The sequence below is a fragment of the Pimephales promelas genome, chromosome 7 (assembly GCF_988280905.1).
Source record: "Pimephales promelas chromosome 7, fPimPro1.hap1.1, whole genome shotgun sequence".
Classification (NCBI taxonomy): domain Eukaryota; kingdom Metazoa; phylum Chordata; class Actinopteri; order Cypriniformes; family Leuciscidae; genus Pimephales; species Pimephales promelas.
In genome coordinates, this window is record NC_142775.1 from 36,712,442 (window position 1) to 36,732,852 (window position 20,411).

Here is a 20,411-nt window from a genome sequence, read left to right on the forward strand (position 1 = left end):
CTCTCTATGGAGAGGCATGTGAATTCCCCAGCTGTTTATGAACACATTTTTTTTTTTTTTTTGGTGGTGATGGTGGATTTGAATATATAATTGAAACAATCTCAAAAACTATTTCTTATTAAAAACTTTGTAAAAAAAAAAAAAAAAATTGTGAATTTTTGTGAGGGTCATTTTTGACCAAAGACCAAAATCGTGACTAATTTTTTTTACGACCACTTAGCATGCTCGGATTATGACCTCAATTTTTTTTTGTATTCACATACCAAATGCCAAAAAGGTCACCAAGTATCATAACCTTCCAATGAAGCTGTGGTTTTTAACAATTCAAAACAGAAAATTATTCGGTCAGAAGTGACTGAGGACCATCAGAGGGTTAAGAGCATCGAATGTCCTCTCTTATATAGTGAGATATGACAACCGAGTGAGGACATCTTGCTGACATTTGCATTTGTCTTATATATCGGTTTTAAACGTTTTAATTTAATCTAGTGTTGTGCACGTTTCTGTGATGGGTAGGTGTAGAGGTTGGTTTTAGGTGATAGACTTGCATTGATTTTATATCAAGTTAATGATATTTTGCAATGTCCTCACCAATATAGTAAAACAAACATATGTAAATTTTAAAGGGATACTCCACTTTTTTTGGGAAATATGCTCATTTTACAACTCCCCAGAGTTAAACAGTTGAGTTTTACCATTTTCGAATCCATTCAGCCGATTTTCTGATATTTAGAAGAATTACAGTAACCAGACAGTTTCTGGTCTCATTGACTACCATGGACTTCCAGTCAACTGGTCTCATTGACTTCCAGTCAACCTATTGTAAGTTGATGTACCATCTCAAGGGTTTTGGAAAAATATTATAAAGGTTGAAAAAACTACAGGTTTGCAGGTTGCGGTCGCGTCTGACCCCAGATCATGTCATCAACATGCTTATCTTTCTCAACAAAAGTCAGTAGACTGGAGCAGAAGCTGTATGTGAGTTTTTTATGAGGCTTTAAGTAGCCTAGCCTACAGTAATTAATTGTTAGGTAGGCTAATCTCTCTCACCCTTTCTCGACTCCGTGCCTTGGATAGTTGATTTTTTGGATAGTTGATAGTTTGACAAAACCTGTCAGATCTAAATATTATTATGTTTTTGGTTACGTTTTTTTTTTTTAATTATTTATTATTTTGGAACAAACGAGGGTCTCACGAGGGCCAGCTCGCAGCTGCAGGTTCAGTTGCGTTAGAGCACCGCCCACGCATATCTTCAAATTTAGCCTAACCGAACGCCCAGTTTAACTGCCACAAGTTGATCATCTTGTAATAAAGATCTAATCGAGGAAAAACACGCTGTATTTTTGTATTTTCATTGCATTTTTAATTTTTAAAAAAGTTAAATAAATAATAAATTTGAATATAAAAATATTAATGATTAATCGATAGTCGATCGTTAATCCTTCCGACGATCGACTAAGAAAATTTAATCGAATGCCCATCCTTAATATATATATATATATATATATATATATATATAGAGAGAGAGAGATATGAAGGTTGCTATCAGAGATGGTGTTAAGGACGTTATACATCCATCTCAGATGACCAACTCGTCTCCTCTCCTGCCAAGTGTGTGAGTGGTGTTTAATTTACGAGCAGAAAGGACATTAGGCAAATGAGAGGAAAAGTGCTTCATCTTGCCCAATGATAAATGCCAGATGAAAACAGCAAGGACCGCAATCAAAAAGTCGATATCCTCAAATTGATTTTAGGGTGAAAGAGAAATGCTTGCTAAGATCGTATAATGTCCGTCAACCCTCTCCATGTACCAACAGCTGGGCAGGACATACTGACTTTGTTTCTTACTTGTCAAATGGCAGCGTGTGTATAAAGATACAGCACTACAATACTACAAGATATCTATGCAAGCAGAAATCTGAAATGATGTTTCTGCCACTAGTGGCACCACAGAGAAATGCATAAAACAGTCAATTAAGTCCTAACAGAGCGATTTCTGGCTAGAATATGCTGCAAACTGCACCAGATGTTATGTCTAAAGTCTACTAACAGTGTTCACCACGTCCTCAGAGCCCCTCATTCATCGTCACAATGGCTGGTAATATCCGCTGCTGTTATATGAACAATCGTAAATACATCTCTGACCCTTTTGTCCGTGTCTCTTTTGCCTCCCTCATACTCTACACATGTCTGGTGTCTCTGTGGATGCTTGATTTGTGGCCAAACCAGCAGATACAAGCACAAAGACGTTTAAGTAGCCTGGGCTCATATTCAGAGTGAAGACCAGACCATATCACCCAAAATTCACCACTGTCCCAAAATCCTTCTTGTCAAGCATTCTGCAGTGAGCCATGATAAGCATTTGGTTGAATGGAGGCCTTGAGCCAATGTGGAATTGGTACAATTGTCTGTACACCACAGATATCGAGCGCTTTTTATCAATGTTAAATGCTCATTTGACATGCATGGATTATCATCCAGAAAACATCGATTTTGACAGAGTCCGAACGTGCCAACATGAATGGATGAAGGCACATGGCGCAAAGATTAGATTGTGGAGGAAGATGAATACTGCCTAAAAAATACACGTCTAGTACTGAATGTCTCATTGTTTTCATAATATTCTCATTTTGACTGGGGTTTTCATATCTGTAAGCCATAATCATCAAAACTATAAGAAATAAAGGCTTGAAATATCTCACTTTGCATGTAATGAGTCTATATAAAATATTAGTTTCATCTTTTAAGTTGAATTACTGAAATAAATCAACTTTTGCATGATTTTCACCTGTACAACAAGTTTGGGATCGATAAGATTTTTTAATGATGCTCACAGATGCTGTGTTTATTTGATTAAAAATACAAAGAAAATAATAGTAACATAGTGAAATATTATTACAATTTAAAATAGCTGTTTTCTATTTGAATAGATTTCAAATGTAATTTATTCCCGTGATGCGAAGCTGAATAGTCCACTTTTTAGTGTCACATGATCTTTTAGAAATCATTCTAATATGACGATTTAAGAAATATTTATTATTGTTATCAATGTTGAAAACAGTTTCATATTTTAGAGGAAATATTCTTTGAGTCTTTGGTGAACAGAAGGTTCAAAAGAACAACATTTATTTGAAGAAAAAGTCGTTTGTAATATTACAAATGTATGTACTGTCACATTTGATGTGTCCTTTCAAAATGAAAGTATTAATTTCTTTAAAATGGACCATTAACAGGAGTAAAGCCAATCGAGAAGACAATCTGAGGTTATTCTGAGACAATCGAAGTAGTGAATCAAAGAGTCCCGATAGAGTTTGCATTTTACGATGACCCAGACGGAAATTAAGCGATTGCCCAATCACAAGTTCATTAGAGGACACATATACAGGAGCATGGGACAAAACAGTCCCTTAAAACAAAAAGTAGTTCCTTAAACAATTCCTGAAACCATTGATATTGAGGCAATACTGTTCTATGTATTTCTATGAAATATTATACCATAGTCACGCCTCTTTTAAAATGAGAAGCCAAATGGTAAAACTACACTGCAAAAAAAAAAAAATTTTCAGAGTTTAACAATAAAACAAATATTATTGGAGTGTATACAAGTCTTTCAACTTCAAAATTTCGCATTTAATTCAATGTTACTTGCCATTTCTTTGTAATTGTCTGTGAAATTTTTCAGTGTAGACTACCAAACTGAACCACCAATTTCTACCTGAATCCATCAGACAGTGGATCAATTTACTTCAGGAGTCAACTTATAGTACAACACAAATCAATTTAGTAAGAGCATGTGGGACGTTTATTTAAAAAAAAAACATTTAATTTTTACCTAAAATGAATATAAACAGATGTTAAATTGGATTAGGCCTTTGTGGTATGATTTACTTTTATGGAGCTCTACAAGCTAACTGTCGAAATAGGAACAAGTTAGTCATGCGCACGAGCAGCCATTGTTATGATAATCAATTGAGTGGCTGTAAAAGCACACGGTGAGCTCGAGATGACATTTTACAACCTGCAATATTTCACAACCACCAGATATTAAAGGACATTCACTTAAGCAGAGTGTTGTGGCTGTAAAAACCCTAGTGATTGACATTGTAGATTACGCCGTGTCATTAGGTCAAGAACAAGCAGGCAAATGCATCAACTAGTCTAAAAAACGGTTCAAATGGTTCAATGATTCAAAAAGAGGCGGGTTTACCTTCCCCATCCTGGACAGTTTAAGCGGAAAGAGGCAAAAGAAGAGGAACTTCCCCCAGTTGAGAAGAGCCGCGAAGCACCAGTTCAGACGGGCCATCCTGGTTCGTACCTCGTACCCTGAACGTCCTTCTACGATATCCCAGCACACTCGATTCAATTATGGTCCTGTCACGAGGATATAAGGAAGACAGCCTGCGAATCCAAAGTGAAACTACCAGTCCCTCTTCATTCAATCGCTCAGTTCTCTCTCTCAACGGGGCGTCCCTGAGACCAGCGCTCGACTCGGGATCGGTGTACCCCTGATGTGAGCGCGAGCTGCCTCTCAGTCTCTGGATGCTGCAGTGCACATCCAGCCATGAGGAGGAAAGGAGAGGAGGGGGTGTGTGTGTGTGTGTGTGTGGAAGGGGGGGGGTTGTGTGAGATGGGAAGGGGTTCACAGCGTTCATCACCGACAGAAAAACACTAAGACCAAAACTACCACAACACTAGTCTTAAATACAAATAAAAACTGATTGGTAACTTTCTGGTAATCTCAAATGACAAACCGACCCCTTTCTGATGCAAGTGACGTGCATAAGTCAAATCAAACACTAACACTGCCTAATAACGCATATGCATATTTTAACAACCATTCCATAAAATTATTATTAGAATAGAATAGAATAGAATAGAATAGAATAGAATAGAATAGAATAGAATAGAATAGAATAGAATCTCTAAAAAATGCTGGGTTGTTTTAACCCAATTTTGGGTAAAATATGGACAAACCCAGCCATTGGGTTAAAATGCAATTTAAAAACGGGGCAATTTAAAGAGCAATATTTACCTATATATATATATATATATATATATATATATATAGGTAAATATTGCTCTTTATTTACACTCTAAAAATTCTGGGTTGTTTAAACCCAATTGTGGGTAAAATATGGACAAACCCAGCCATTGGGTTACATTTTTAAATTGCATTTAACCCAATGGCTGGGTTTGTCCATATTTTACCCAAAATTGGGTTAAAACAACCCAGCATTTTTTAGATATATATATATATATATGCTTGCATTTACAAAGTACTACATTTTGGGGTGATGATGAAGTAAACGAGTTTCGAATCAATTAATTAGAATAGAGAGTTTAAACTGATTCACGAGAATGAATTAAACTAACAAACTTTTTTTCTTGCTACTGAAGTTTACATCAGAGACACTATTAAAACAGAATAGAATAGAATAGAATAGAATAGAATAGAATAGAATAGAATAGAATAGAATCTACACTCTAAAAAATGCTGGGTTGTTTTAACCCAATTTTGGGTAAAATATAAACAAACCCAGCCATTGGGTTAAAATGCAATTTAAAAATGTAACCCAATGGCTGGGTTTGCTTGTATATATATATACAACCCAGCATTCAATATTTACCTATATATATATATATATATATACAGTATATGCTTGCATTTACTACATTTTGGGGTGATGATGAAGTAAACGAGTTTCGAATCAATTAATTAGAATAGAGAGTTTGAACTGATTCACGAGAATGAATTAAACTAACAAACTTTTATTCTTGCTACTGAAGTTTACACCAGAGACACTATTAAAACATTTGTCAATATTTGCACAAATGTAAATGTATGTATATTAAACACATACATATAGGCTATTTCAGTACAGCAATGAAAGATGAGATTTTGCATGAAAATTGTAGGGGAAAATGCGCGTACATTTTCATGAAATGTCATGAAAATGTGAAATCTTAAATTTTTGCACAATTTAAATGTATTGTGAATTCATATATCAGCCAGTCCTACAGCGGACACATCCTTTTGATGCAAGATGCCATAACATCACATCCACGGGCACAATGGAAAATGGCATGTAGAAATGAGCAGATGAAATGGAGTACAGCACCCCAGGGAGATCCTGTTAGGACAGGAAGAAGAAGCATAATTAAGATTGACTAGCTCTAACAAATTGCAAAATGGGCTTGCTCTTGACCCTGTGGGACGTTTCTGCCCGTCTGAGTAAACGCTCTCATTAGGAATATTAACAATAACCGATTTCACAATCACAACAGACCCGCAGTCACATCTGACGGGTACGTTATGCTCATGGAGAGAGTGATATGAACTAAAGGAGCAGTAGATGAAATAATAGCTGAGAATGAATCCAGAAAGTATATTTATAATCATACATCTAAATGTCAAAACAAGCACAGGGTTTTTATAGCAGATGAACAGAGGAGAAACAGCTGATGCCTCAGTTTTACAACATGACAAATATGGCCAATGAAAAGTTCAGAGTACATTTGAATCGAACTGCACCATCCGATAATAATACAACAATCATTTCAGTATTCAAAGCTAAACTATGAATTTAAGGCATCATAATTGTCCACAGATCTACAATACCTTTTGGATGACAGCAATCCAATAATGCATTGAGCCAAAAACATATTTGAGATATATACGTTACAACCCAATACTAAAAAACATAAAAATGTTTGAAATTAAATTGTACAATTATTATACTAGAATCCCGTCTTTAGCTTAAACTAAAGACATCAATAGAATCCCATACAAATCAGCCATGAATGAGGTTTTTAGTGCATCAATTTCCTCTCAGTTAAATGCAGCATCCATTACAAAGCTGGAAGTGGATACGGCGTGTGCGTACGATCAAACACCTTTAATCTTCTGCATGAATGCCTGTTTTATTGAGACAGAACAGATTCAGTTTATAGTCTCTTTTTGGGAACACTGGAAAAAAATGGAGGGGGTACAGTTTTTGGATAGGATGCTGAGCGGACTGTGACTAATTCAGTGGTGGTTTCAGACCGGACTGGCTGTGGGAGATAGAGTGAGTCTGGTTCTGTGCCAGACTAGCACAGCCAGTACCATTTTCACAATATGCACACTGTACAAAATGGGATGATACTGTTGATTTAGGATATTACACAACAGCCTTTTTTCTGGAAATACTGAAAAAAGTGCACAAAAGCCACAAATAAAACGTGTAGATATGCATGAAAACAGTTGTATATTAGGGACAACTTTTCCTCACATGCATGCCATAAACTAAATAAAGTGATCAAAAGTGACACATTTGCAATGTTACAAAGGATTTCCATTTCAAATAAATCTTTTTATTCAGCAAAAAATCCTGAAAAAAAAAATGTATCAAGGTTTCCAGAAAAATATGAAGCAGCACAACTGTTTTCAATATTAATAACAACAAGAAGAAATGATACTTGGGCAGCAAATCAGCATTTTAGAATGATTAAAGATCATGTGACACATGAGGCCTTTAATTTAATTTTTTGCTTGATGCAATGTGCATAAAGTTAAAATATTGAAACTAATAATAAAACAAGTTTTAAAAAAGAGAATGTTTAATTTGATTACATTTTGATGATGGAATATGCAGAAAGAATAGAGTTAGGCTGAAAGGTCTATTGCTTTAGCGTATTCAGGTCGTGCATCATGTGTTTGAAAAGTAACTAATTACTTTTGAAAATAAGTAATCAGTAAAGTAGCTGGATTACTTTCTTGAAAAAGTAATCAGTAACTAATTACTATTTCCAACTAACTTGACCAACACTGTTTATAATGTATCATTATTGCGGGATATGTGTGTCAATAATCGTTGACTCCGTGTAGTGGGAAGGGCCCCCAAATCAAATTCTGCTTAGAGCCCCGAAAGGCTCGGGCCGGCTCTGCTTAGAGTAAGTAATGTATTGTTCACTAACTTGTAGTGTTTAATAAAAGTGATTTTGTATAAACATTGCATTTGTTCCCATGCTGGAGAGAAAAACTAAAAACATCCTAGGGTAGTTTAAAAAAAAGTCATAGCTGGCCAAGTCAAACAGTGACAAGTACACAAAAACCCAAAACTAGTAAAACGGATGAGCTTAACCAGCTTGAGCAGACAGAGAGACTAGTTTATCCGACCTCGGCTGATTAAAACTGTATTTTTCAGCAGTTTTACATGGCTAAGACCGAATGTCCTAAAAATGTGTCCATCTCAACTCAAACCATGCCACTCCCTGCAGATGTCCGTATTAAATCCGTTCCACACAAAAAGTAATGGACAGATATCCATCAGATGCAACCATTCGCTCAGTGTCTGTGTGTATTACTCATAAAATCCTAGAGGATGTGGCTCTGCTCGCTTTATGAAGGGGAAATGAGATGGAGAGAAAAAAAATAAAAAAAATCGGGGAAATCTGCAACGTGTGGATACATAACCTCGGCCTGGGTGGGTCTCTGCTGTGTCCTGTTTTCCACAGAACACTTCACACTTTCATCCAAAAACTGGAAAAAATACAGTTGACAGCTGTGTTATCTCCCATTACATGATACGCTGCCATCTCCTCTGATAAGTGCCTTCAGGACATCAAACACACGATCACATGACACACACAAGATCCGTGTTTTCTACAGAAGCACTCTGATAGTGTCGGACATGAAAAGGCAGGAGACAGCCGGGTGGGGAATGGAGAAGCTTCCTGTTTGAGCTGAAAAAAAAAAAATGTAGAAGCACGTTTGTTCCTCGAAACCAGGGTTTTTCTGGGAAGTCAGGAGAGTTTTCATTGTGTTGTGGTCATTGTTTAGGATGGTGAAAAGGAAAGGGCAGGCCCTGAAGAGATGTGTTCCTGAGGTAATAAACAAACCCACATCTGCACTGTGCATGATATTAAAATTATCATGAGTTTAAGGCAGTCCAACAAACTCAATTTGATGTTTTAAATTAATTAGATGAATGCGGTGACTTTGGACAAAGACGTGGTCAAGATGATCGACTGAAGTTTAAGCTGAGTATCAGAAATGGAGAAGAAAGGTGATTGAATGTGGCATGGGTGTTGGTCAGAAACTGCTGATATACTGGGATTTTCACGCATAATCATCTCTAGGATTTACAGAGAATGGTCCGGAAAAAAGAGAAAATATCCAGGGCAGTTCTGAGGGTGAAAATGCCTTGTTGATGTCAGAGGTCAGAGGAGAATGGTCAGACTGGTTCAAGCTAATAGAAAGTAGGGCTGCAACAAACGCAGTGTTGTAGTACTCGAGACTCGGACTCGTCTCGGACTCGGTCTCGAGACCATATTTTAATGGTCTTGGTCTTGTCATGGACTCGTGTCCATTTGGACTCGGAATTGACTCGTACTCGAACATTTTTTTTTTAGGACTCGGAATTATTCCCGAGTCCACTCGAGTTCAATTAAAAATATTTTTCATGATTATAAATGTATGTTAATAAAATATTTCTTTAAATTGATTGACACGCCCAGTGATTGGTGATTTTCTAGTGCGCAACTGCGCATGAAAAATTGTAATAAAATTACTTTTAACACCACCTACTATGTGGCCTTTTTACCCTAAACTGATCATATTTTTTAAACTCTAAGTAAATTCAGTAAAAAACAAAAAAAAGGATTTCTCTAAGTAAATAAAAGTAAATTAGGTAATCAACCCTCACTGGTCTCGGTCTCGACTCGGACTCGACCGTCTCTGGTCTCGGACTCGACTCGGACTCGACTCTCTCTGGTCTCGGTGTCGACTCGGACTCGAGTGAGGTGGTCTCGACTACAACACTGAACAAACGATTATTTTTAGAATTGATTAATCGAACGGTTATAAGAGCGATTAATCAGTCGGTTTGGAACGATTATTCAGATTTTTCAATTAGTTAAAACATTGAGTTATACATATACTTACTATGATATAAAAAGAAAATCAGTTGTTTTAATGAACTTTGAGCCAAATAAACGGGTCGTTCTCTTAAAGTTTTCAGATTTCACTCGAACTCAAATTACTCACAAATGCTCTCCAAGTATTGTTTAATAGGCCCACTGATTTTCTTAGAGCTGAAACAGAAAAAGGGACATTGGTGAAATATGAATCTGCAAACCATTATTATAAGTGTAAAATTACAATCTTTTTTTAAATGAAAATTGAGCTGATCACATTTTAATTTAAGTAACTGCCCATGATATTCTTCCTAACATCTCCTTTTGTAAGTCTTCATGATTATGGAACAAAATACAGGCAATTGATAAAGACTATAATACCCAATAGTGTTACAAAACAGCCCTGACTCCTGAGCTCGATCAAGCTTTATTCTATGCAAAATAAGTCATCACATTACAGTAATTATATTATTATTGATAATATTATTACTATTATTAGTAGTATTGCATTCTCTAATAAAGAGATTTACGTTCCCACTTGTAAGAACACGCAATTCTCAACGGCTCCTCTTTTGCCGGGATGTTTCCTCTTTAAGTGCTTCAACATGCATGTTGTGCTCCCGTGAAAGCCAGTTCCACCTTGCGTGAATTGCACACGACAGCATTCCTGGTTTGAAGTTTTGTGAAACTTTCCCAATCCTTGCTACTTGGGATTCGTCATAATTCACTCTGTTTTTTCTTTTACTGCAATAGCATTTGTAAAGGGCTGCATTACACTCTAGCGCCACAGCGCCGTAGTGGTCAAATCGTGATATTGCACGCCCTTACATTAGGTCACGTGAGATCAAACGACTACTCGACAAAGATATTTGTCGACAATGTTGACTAATTGTTTCAGCCCTAATAGAAAGACAACAGTTAACTCAAAAAACCACTTGTTGCAACCGAGGTCTGCAGTAGAGCATCTCTGAACGAACAACACGTCAAACCTTGAAGCAGATGGGCTACAGCAGCAGAAAACACACACCGGTGACAATCCTGTGAGATGAAAACAGCAAACTGAGGCTATAATTTGATAATTCGACACCCAAAATTGGACGATAGAACAATGAAAAAAAGTTGCCTAGTCTGATGAGTCTTCATTTTTGCAGCAACATTCAGATGGAAGGTCATTTGGTATAAACAATATGAATGCAAGGATCAATCCTGCCTTGTATTACCGGTTCAGGCTGCTGGTTGTGTAATGGTGTGGGGGATTTTTTTTCTTGGGACACTTTGGGCACCTTATGAGCTTCATTTAAAGACCACAGCCTACTTGAGTATTGTTGCTGACAATGTCCATCCCTTTATAATCTTCTGATGGCTACTTCCAGCAGGATAATACGTCATACCATGACCATGAGGTCACTAAACTCGAATGGCCACCAGTTACCAGATTTCAATCCATTTGAGCACCTTTGGGAAGTGGTGGGACCAATGATCAATTCACAACCATCACTCAGATACACTGCATTTAAACTACTCAGAAAACATGAAAACAATGCGACCAAAAAAACTGCGGTAGCGCTTCCTTTTACAGTCCAGTTACCCATGTAAATACTATGTACTTATTTTATTAACTACAATTACTGGGTAATAACTAGTACTACCCCTGAACCTACCCCTGTTCCATGTACTTACACTCTAAAAAATGCTGGGTTGTTTTAACCCAATTTTGGGTCAAATATGGACAAACCCGAAATGTTGGGTTAAAAATGTAATGTAAAAATTTAACCCAACGGCTGGGTTAGTCCATATTTGACCCAAAGTTGGGTTAAAACAACCCAGCATTTTTTAGAGTGTACCTTATATTATCCAGTACTTTCTAGGTAAGTACACTGTAAGTACTGTACTGTAAAAAGAAGCGTTACCAAAACTGCAATAGCAGATAAAGTATTACACAGTCCCATGCTGCACTGCAGGTTGAAGGAAGATATTTGCATCCTCGTGCATAACCCAAAATATCATTATCATAGCAATTTAGCCCAATTTTTTGTTGCTTAATTGAAATCGACCAACAAAGACAAGAGGGTAAAGGATGTGAATGGCCTTTAATATCAATCCGTTAAGCTTGCTCAGCATGCTGTGGTAAAAACAGGGAGAGTGGCTGTGCTTAATCAAATTAGATTTTGTGTGTGTGTGTGTCCGTGTCCTACGGCTGATGTTTTTTATAGATACTGCACCATGAGCCAGTGCAGTCCCATATGCTATTCACTGTGGAAAATGAATAACTCCCTCTAGAATCATTTCCGCAGACCCGTTTTCTGTGCGCACAGCAAAAATGAGGTTCATTTTCAATTTTAACTCTCTCTCATATCTCATAGTCAGTACAAGAATGCTTGAGTGACTGATTTGAAACACTCTGTATAGGCATATCTAAAGGTTTCCCTTTACCTTAATGCTCAGTTTAGTGCATATTACAGTGAAAAAAATATCAAACCATTAATACACCTCTGTACCAGTTTGTACATATATAAATAGATGCAAACCTCAACATAACATCAGTGACTGATGAAATCAATTACCCTCTAACCTCCTCCTATTGATCCTAAAGCCATTTAGAGGATTGAACAGTCTACAAATGGAAACGCATGACTAGCGGCTGACAAATTAATAGACATTTCTCACTCAAAGAGCCCAGATTCAACCAAAGAGAAACCTTGAAAACCTGCATTCAAGCATAAAATACAGGACATTTAAGCCACCCAGAGCATGTACTCACAGCAACATTCGTATGCTGACATTCGCACTCGTTTGTGAGACAAAAAAGTAGTGAAGAGATATTTGATGGTCCTTACAGGCAAGCATTAGACTGATAAAGACTTTTCAATGGCGGATACTATTTAAAAGAGAGTAGAAAGGATAACAGTGATAGATAATATATCAAATAAGTATTTACAATCATTTCCCAATAATGTTGTAGACTATATATCTAATGCATTTATTAATTTAGTATATGCTAAAGGAGGTTTATGTTTGCATTTATTTAATATATGAATTCCATAAAAAATTAAATGCAATATAAAAATAAATTAAAAACTTAAACTTGAAAAAAAATAACAATTATTATTACCTTGGCAAAAAACTAAAAAGAAATAAAGTTGAAGTACTGACATTTCTAAACCTGAAAAATAAAGCTAAATAGAAATATTTAAAGAAAAATATAAACTAATCAAATTCACAAAAACAGTATTAAATCGTTAAAATTAACAAAATATGAAAGCTAATTCTAAATCTTAACAAATACCATAATACATAAATGATTCTAAAATAAAAGTTTCAAAGCAAATCCATAAATATTTAGAGATGTATTTAATACTGTCAAATATACTGAAAAATACTGGCATGTACTTTTTGTTGTTATTGCATAATGCAATTTGAGATCAAGCAATAATATCACTTATTTTACACAATATTAACTTAAAATTCACCAAAAAAAAAAAAAAAACAACATTAGAAGCAAGTGCATTATTCATTGCTTTTGAATGGAAGGGGGAACTACTACTTCTGTTAATCGGCCTAATGGACGTGTTATCATCAGCCAATGCCGATTATCCCAAAAAGGCCTGGCATGAGGCAAAACATAATTTTATCACAACTGAACACTCTCAAACTGAGAGAGAGAGGGAGAAAAGAAAACAGAAGGAGGGGTAGCAGGATTAGCCAAAGTATCCTGGGCCGCACCAGCTCCACAATGAAGCTTTAATTGGACTCCTTTTGTCTCGAAATTGAACATTTCTGTGTGGGCCTTTAAGAAACTGCACAAAGGAGGGGAAAGGGAGGAAAAGAAAAGGCAAAAGAGGAGGAAAACGGGGAAGAATATCCTCTTCAACTCTCTTCACTCAGGATATTTGGTGCCAGTGTCTTATCAAAGCTGTAAGATGACTCATGGGGTCTCTTCCTCCACCTGAACAAGTGCTTGTTTAAGCCCGCTATTGAATGGAAGCTAATCAGAGGGAGTGTGGGAACTCAAGCATACAGCCTAATAGAGATTCATCCTTACTAAGGAACCTTCAGCTATGCCAGGCATATATATATATATATATATATATATATATATATATATATACACATATATATATATTTGGTTGTTTTAACTCAATTTTGGGTAAAATATGGACAAACCCAAAACGTTGGATTACCCAAAATTGGGTTGAAACAACCCAGCATTTTTTTATAGTGTATGTGTATATATACATTATACACACATATATATACACACATATATATATAAATGTATATTAAATGTATATATATGTGTATATATACACACATTATATATATATATATATATATATATACATGCGTGTGTGTGTATACACTAAAAATGCTGAGTTGTTTCAACATATAAAAACATACACTCTAAAAAAAATATATATATATATATCTCAAAATAAAACAAAAAATAATATATATATATATATATATATATATATATATATTTAATAAAAATTATATAAAACATATTATATAATATATAATGTATATTATATATATATATATATATATATATATATATATATATATATATATATATATATATATTAAATAATATTAAATAAAAAATAATATATATATATATATATATATATATATATATATATATAATTTTTTATATAATATTATATATAAATCATTAGGCTAATCTGATTCCACATACAGTATTTGTAGCATTTTGAAAGCAGATTTGGTTGCTGCTGTGACATGTTGTGGTCCTGATTTCTAATGGAGGGTGTTTCTAATCATCTCCTGAGGATTCCCCCACAGGGACAATGCTTGAAAGAGAGGGGCATAACGAGGTCACGCAGGCTCGACCCCCAGACTGCTATGTAATCATCTATGCATTTAATAAAAGGTTGTGCTTGCACATCCTCTCCATTAAGAAAAAAGGGAATGAAGCAGTAAAAAGCTATTGAGAGACTCAGGCAGTAAGTCTCTCTCATCCCTCATTCAAACACCATCCATTGTTATGTGAGGTCTGGCTGTTCCTCGTGGGAATCTGTGGGGTGTTAGAAGATGCTGACCATTCTTTGCACCACATACTTGGGGTATAAATTCAAACACACACTGATTTATTGTTATAACATTCACCATGCCATGCCATATATATATATATATATATATATATATATATATTCACTATAAAAAAGGCCAAATCACAATTCAGTATGTAAATATGTGTACAAAAATAAAAGCCAATCAATTCAGTATGCAAATATTATGATGACACCACAGCTATCGGTTTAACTTTCAATGCTGCTGAGTGTTAAGAGTAGTTCACTTTTAAAAATAAAACTTTTGCTGATAATTTACTCACCCCAATGTCATCCAAGTTGTCCATATCTTTCTTTCTTCAGTCGAAAAGAAATGAAGGTTTTTGATGAAAACATTCCAGGATTTTCTCCATATAATGGACTTCAATGGGAACCAAAAGGTCAAAATGAGAGCCTCAGTACAAACTGCAAAACTGGGCTTTAAACGACACCAGACGATGAATAAGGGTCTTATCAAGCGAAACGATCGATCATTTCGAAAATAAATAAAAAACTTTACATTTTATAAGCACAAATGCTCGCCTTGCTCTGTTCTGTGATGCGTGACTCTCCTGTTCGAACTCGTTCATCAAAATGAACGAATCTTTTTTAGAGTCATAACATGAAGGGTCCTAGATAAGACCCTTATTCATCGTCTGGTATCGTTTAAAGCCCTTTGAAGCTGCACTGAAACTCTCATTTGGACCTTGAACCATTTGGTTCCCAATGAAGTCCATTATATGGAGAAAAATTCTTAATTTCTTTTTGACTGAAGAAAGAAAGATATGGACATCTTGGATGTAAATTATCAGCAAAAGTTTTTTTTTTTTTAAAGTGAACTACTTCTTTAAAATATCATGTATGGCAAAAATAGACACCTATTGAAATTAGAATGAACTCCAATCAGAATGTTTGAAGATCATCGATACAGTAATGCCTCTGAAAACACAACACTCTCATTTACCGCACTGCAATAAGACCTGCGTTTGTTCTCTAGTGCATTCTGGTTCAACTGTATTCATAACTGCTGTGTCTTTCCACATTGATGAATGGCCGAGGGGCATGCAGAGCTGCCAGGGGAGCATTTTATGTAAGAGATAGCTAATCCCATTACTCTCCTAGCTGGAACATTGCAGCGTGCCGCACTGCCAGAGGCTGAGAGTTTTGGCCCGTGAACGAAGCATTAAGCCGAGAGAGGGAGGGATGACTTTGAATCACGCACACAAATATCATATCAATGGTATTATGAGATAGAATACTGTGTGTGTGTGTGTGTGTGTGTGTGTAGGCATCCAAGAGACAGAGCAATAGACATCTCCTGTCTAGATACTACTCGTAATAACTTGTCATAGAGTTCTGAAACAAATAAAAGGCTCAGTGACAGATAAGGATGTCTAAGATGGAGGATAGGAAAAATATATATTTGACTTTAATCAATTCATCATTCAGCCACATTTAATAAATGTTTGAGTAACTTTTTGAGAGATCCAGCCACAAAAAAGAGCATTGCATCATTGTTGATCCAAAATATTTCTGCGTCAATTCTCATTAAAGGTTTAGTTCACCGAAAAATGAAAATTCTGTCAGTATTTACTCACCCTCATGTTGTTCCAACCCCGTAAGACCTTCATTCATCTTCGGAACACAAATTAAGATATTTAAGATGTTAAGATCTCCTGTATACTAGTCCATAGGCTTCTTGAGGGAATGACTCTTGCTGGCATCAAAAAGTCATTAAAGACATCGTTAAAATAGTCCAAGTGACTACAGGGGCTCAATTTTTACATTATCAAACGACGAGAATACTTTTTGTGCGCAAAAACAAACAAAAACAACGACTTTATTTCAACTATTCACTTCCTTCTCCATGGGCCTGTAGTCAGTTAACGTAGTGTGATTGCGTAAAGCTACGTCACACGTAGGCACACTATTGGCCGACGCTGGTCATGTGTGTGATGCGTGTGACGTACAATAACAGAAGCTTACGCTATTAAACTAGTAACATGACTCGTGCAGAGGGAGAAATAAACAAATAATTGAAATAAAGTCGTTATTTTTGTTGTATTTTTGCGCACAAAAGTGTTCTTGTTGTTTGATAAACTTAAAATTGAGCCCCTGTAGTCACTTGGACTATTTTAACGATGTCTTTAATGACTTTCGAGGACAGCAAGTCATTCCCTCAAGAAGCCTAATGGACTAGTATGCAGGAGCGATCTTAATATCTTAAATATCTTAATTTGTGTTCAGAAGATGAACGAAGGTCTTACAGGGTTGGAACAACATGAGGGTGAGTAAATACTGACAAAATGTTCATTTTGTCACTCAACGTACCACCTCTTTCCAAAAGCAATTTCAAAAGGTCACTGTTTTGGCCAGCAGCAACACCATCCAGTGACTGTGCAGAAGCCACAGTCTGTGTCCATAAAGCCTGTCACTAAGAGGAAGAACCTTGGAGACATGCCTCACTTGTGCAGACACGCTGAGCTTGTGGGCTCCTATAGTGTGAAGTGCACATAAAAACCATCCTGAGGGTTAAATGGACCCACTGAATGACCTGCAGGAACTGTGACCAGGAATTTGAGACATTGACAACACAAAGCCATCAAGATATCAAAACAGTTGTGCCGAAGCCATGCACTTGCAAAGCCCTGAAGCTTTTCATGGATCTGTCATCTGACTCTTTGTTATGGTCTGTGCTTCTAACCTTTGCTGGTGAACTCTTGTACATCGGCAGCTAATGTCCTCAGACCAACCAACGTGACTGGTGGCAACTGATGCTAATGGACTAAGCAGACAATGTAGGGAAGAGTCCTAATGACAGGACTGTTGTTTAAAGTTCCTTACACCCAACGTAATAGGTTTTTGTTTGTCCTTCAAACTGCACAGCAATTACAATGTATAGAATTGGTGAAATTCAAATTATTATGACTAATCTACAATTTCTGGCATTGCAAAACTGTCTCTCTGAGTGTTTGGCATGTTAATAGGTGACAATGTCTGGTCTTGCCGGAATAGATACAGATAGATACTGCCAATACATACACAACAGGCCGACGTGAGCACGTAAGACATGCTAATGCTGTACAAAATAGCATAAACAAATCACCCGTAGCAGATCTATACAGGTGATGTGATTGCAAGCAGATTGAGTTTAGGACCTATCAGCCTGTGCCATCAAGAGTTTCATGACAGAACTGTGCATTTATCCACCAAACTACAGTAATAGTCAAGTATTTCTGTATAACCCACACTGTAAAACAAAAAAATACTTGGTCAAACTTTAAGTTAAGTCAACTAACAACTTTTGAAAGATCAAAAAAATAGTCTCATGAAAAATCTCATGAAATTCCTGTCAAAGTAACTAAAGGTTGTTTAGCATTTAGCAATGCAAAGAGCTACAAAAAACCTTGTTCTTTTATCATTATGTTTCAATGCTCACTACATGACATGGGCATTTTAACTAAGTAAAAATAGGAACTCTAAACTATGTGACAGCTAACTAGCAGCATAAATTAAGCCAGTAAAATGTAAAGCAATGATTATTTTTTAATATCACATTATTTTTTCAAGGTGCTATGCATGCTGGGACCTTGGAAAACATTATTTAGATGGCTCAAATTGAAAATTATTCTTAACTACACCTTCTAAAAACTTTTTGTTCAAGCTACTTCTACATTTACTTCTACTTTACATTTGTTGGAAGAATATTTTGCGGTGCACTGAAAAAAAAAAACATTATAAATAACCTGATTGTGGTGTCATTTCTGTAGTTACATGCTCAAGCTGCTAGAAAACAACAACAAAACCAAAAACAGTTTACAAGGAATGGAAAACCCATTATTCAGTAGCCAGAAATCAATTTTGAGTAACTTGGCAATCTTAAGATGACACCAGAGTCACTCCATTCACAAACAAACACATTTAAGCAGCACGAAAAAACACTCATGCCCTCCAGCAAAAAAGACAAACAATGATCCCTGGGGCAATCTGGAAGAGGTGCTGCATTGGTTGTAGTAGTAAACAGGAACATCGTCACTGGTTTGTTGTTCAACCTGTCCTGTAGCAAACCTCACTGACATGTCGGGACTTGGAGAGGTGTTGATTATACTTTGTATCTTGTTTTTCCTAACCCAGATTCAGAGTCAGATAAAGCAAGTGCTGAAAAACACAGCCTGAGGGGCTGTGATCTAAATATCTGTATTATCACACAGTCAAAGCCTTCGTTTTGTAACGTTACGGGTCATACTAAATATCATGAACCATTTAGCACTTTTCAACCAGTCTAAAAACCTATTTCAAACACAGTTTTAATACACTACATCAAATTACAACAAATTTATTTCCAGTCCTAATATCAACCTTAATAAATCTACATTCCCTGAAACTATAGAGGGGTCTAAGGCCACTAATAAAAATACATTCTCTACTACACTCTCCATATGGATTTTTAAAATAACTTTGATTCTGATTAATTTGCTAATGCATCCTCCCGACCATTCAGTGAATCATTTTGACCAATTCTTAAAAAACGACACTATTCACTCACAAATCAAATATGTCCATTCTCTAGCTATTATACAGCAGAGCAGAACCAGGGAAATGTATTCACTCTAGAACTTTCTAAACGTTTCCGTGACAAAATCTGACATTTCCGTGTCTATTGTAAGAACCCTGTTTCTAAAGTAATACAGCAATTTTTCATTAACTCACTAAAGCTGCACTAATTTGACCAGAAAATACAGTGAAACGAGTAATATTTGATGTTTTCTGTTTTCAAGTGTAATTTCTTCCCGTAAATTTTCAGCATTATTACCCCAGTCTGCAAGAACATCTCATAATCTGTGTATAAAAAGTTTAACATGATCATTTTTAGATAAGTGACCTACTGTAGAAAAGGTCCAGATTATTAAATATGGCTTTTCTTGATTATGCCCAGGATTACAAAAAAAAAAAAAAAAAAATGATTTGTAATAAAGTCTCAGACTTTTGGACACTGACAATTATGTATAAAGTAAATATCTTTTTTTACACATACTGACATTAATTCTCCTTAGTCTGTAATGCTCCATGTCACCCATTTGGAGAGATAGAGAGGTCAACAAGCAACTCACCGTCCAGACGGACATCGCACGGCCTTCTGTCCCGTCAGTCTGAGAAGAACCTCCAGGTAGTCCAACCTCACTTTTATCATATAGCTGAACTGGATTCATGCATATACAGTCACGGTTCTGCCTGTGAGTGTATCCCAGTCCTCGTCAGCAGTCCACACTGAGAACAAGAGTCTGGATGTCTGGCCTTTGTTCTGACATATTTCCTGAGCTGCATTGTTAGCCATGGAAAGGAAACACATGCATTCTCGCACACACTTTTCTGCGAGATTCTCCTGGGGGGGATGCGATCGTCGGACAACATGCAGTGTACTAGGAGCCCGACATTGTTTTT

General features: G+C 36.1%; 1 protein-coding gene across 7 annotated transcripts in view; it reads right to left on the bottom strand.

Moving 5' to 3' along the window:
- The window catches only part of tns1b (tensin 1b), a 266,496-nt gene that overhangs the window by 218,401 nt on the left and 27,684 nt on the right, over positions 1-20,411 (bottom strand). For 2 of the 7 annotated variants that reach the window (XM_089133402.1, XM_089133400.1), the window contains exon 1: positions 4,208-4,318. The exons of 4 other annotated variants lie outside the window; for them this stretch is intronic. In XM_089133402.1, the coding sequence (XP_088989528.1) occupies positions 4,208-4,303 (96 nt within the window). In that variant the 5' untranslated portion in view covers positions 4,304-4,318. Of the gene's footprint in view, positions 1-4,207; positions 4,319-20,080; positions 20,349-20,411 lie in introns of those variants that run through there. One more of the 7 variants, XM_089133399.1, reaches the window with a different exon arrangement.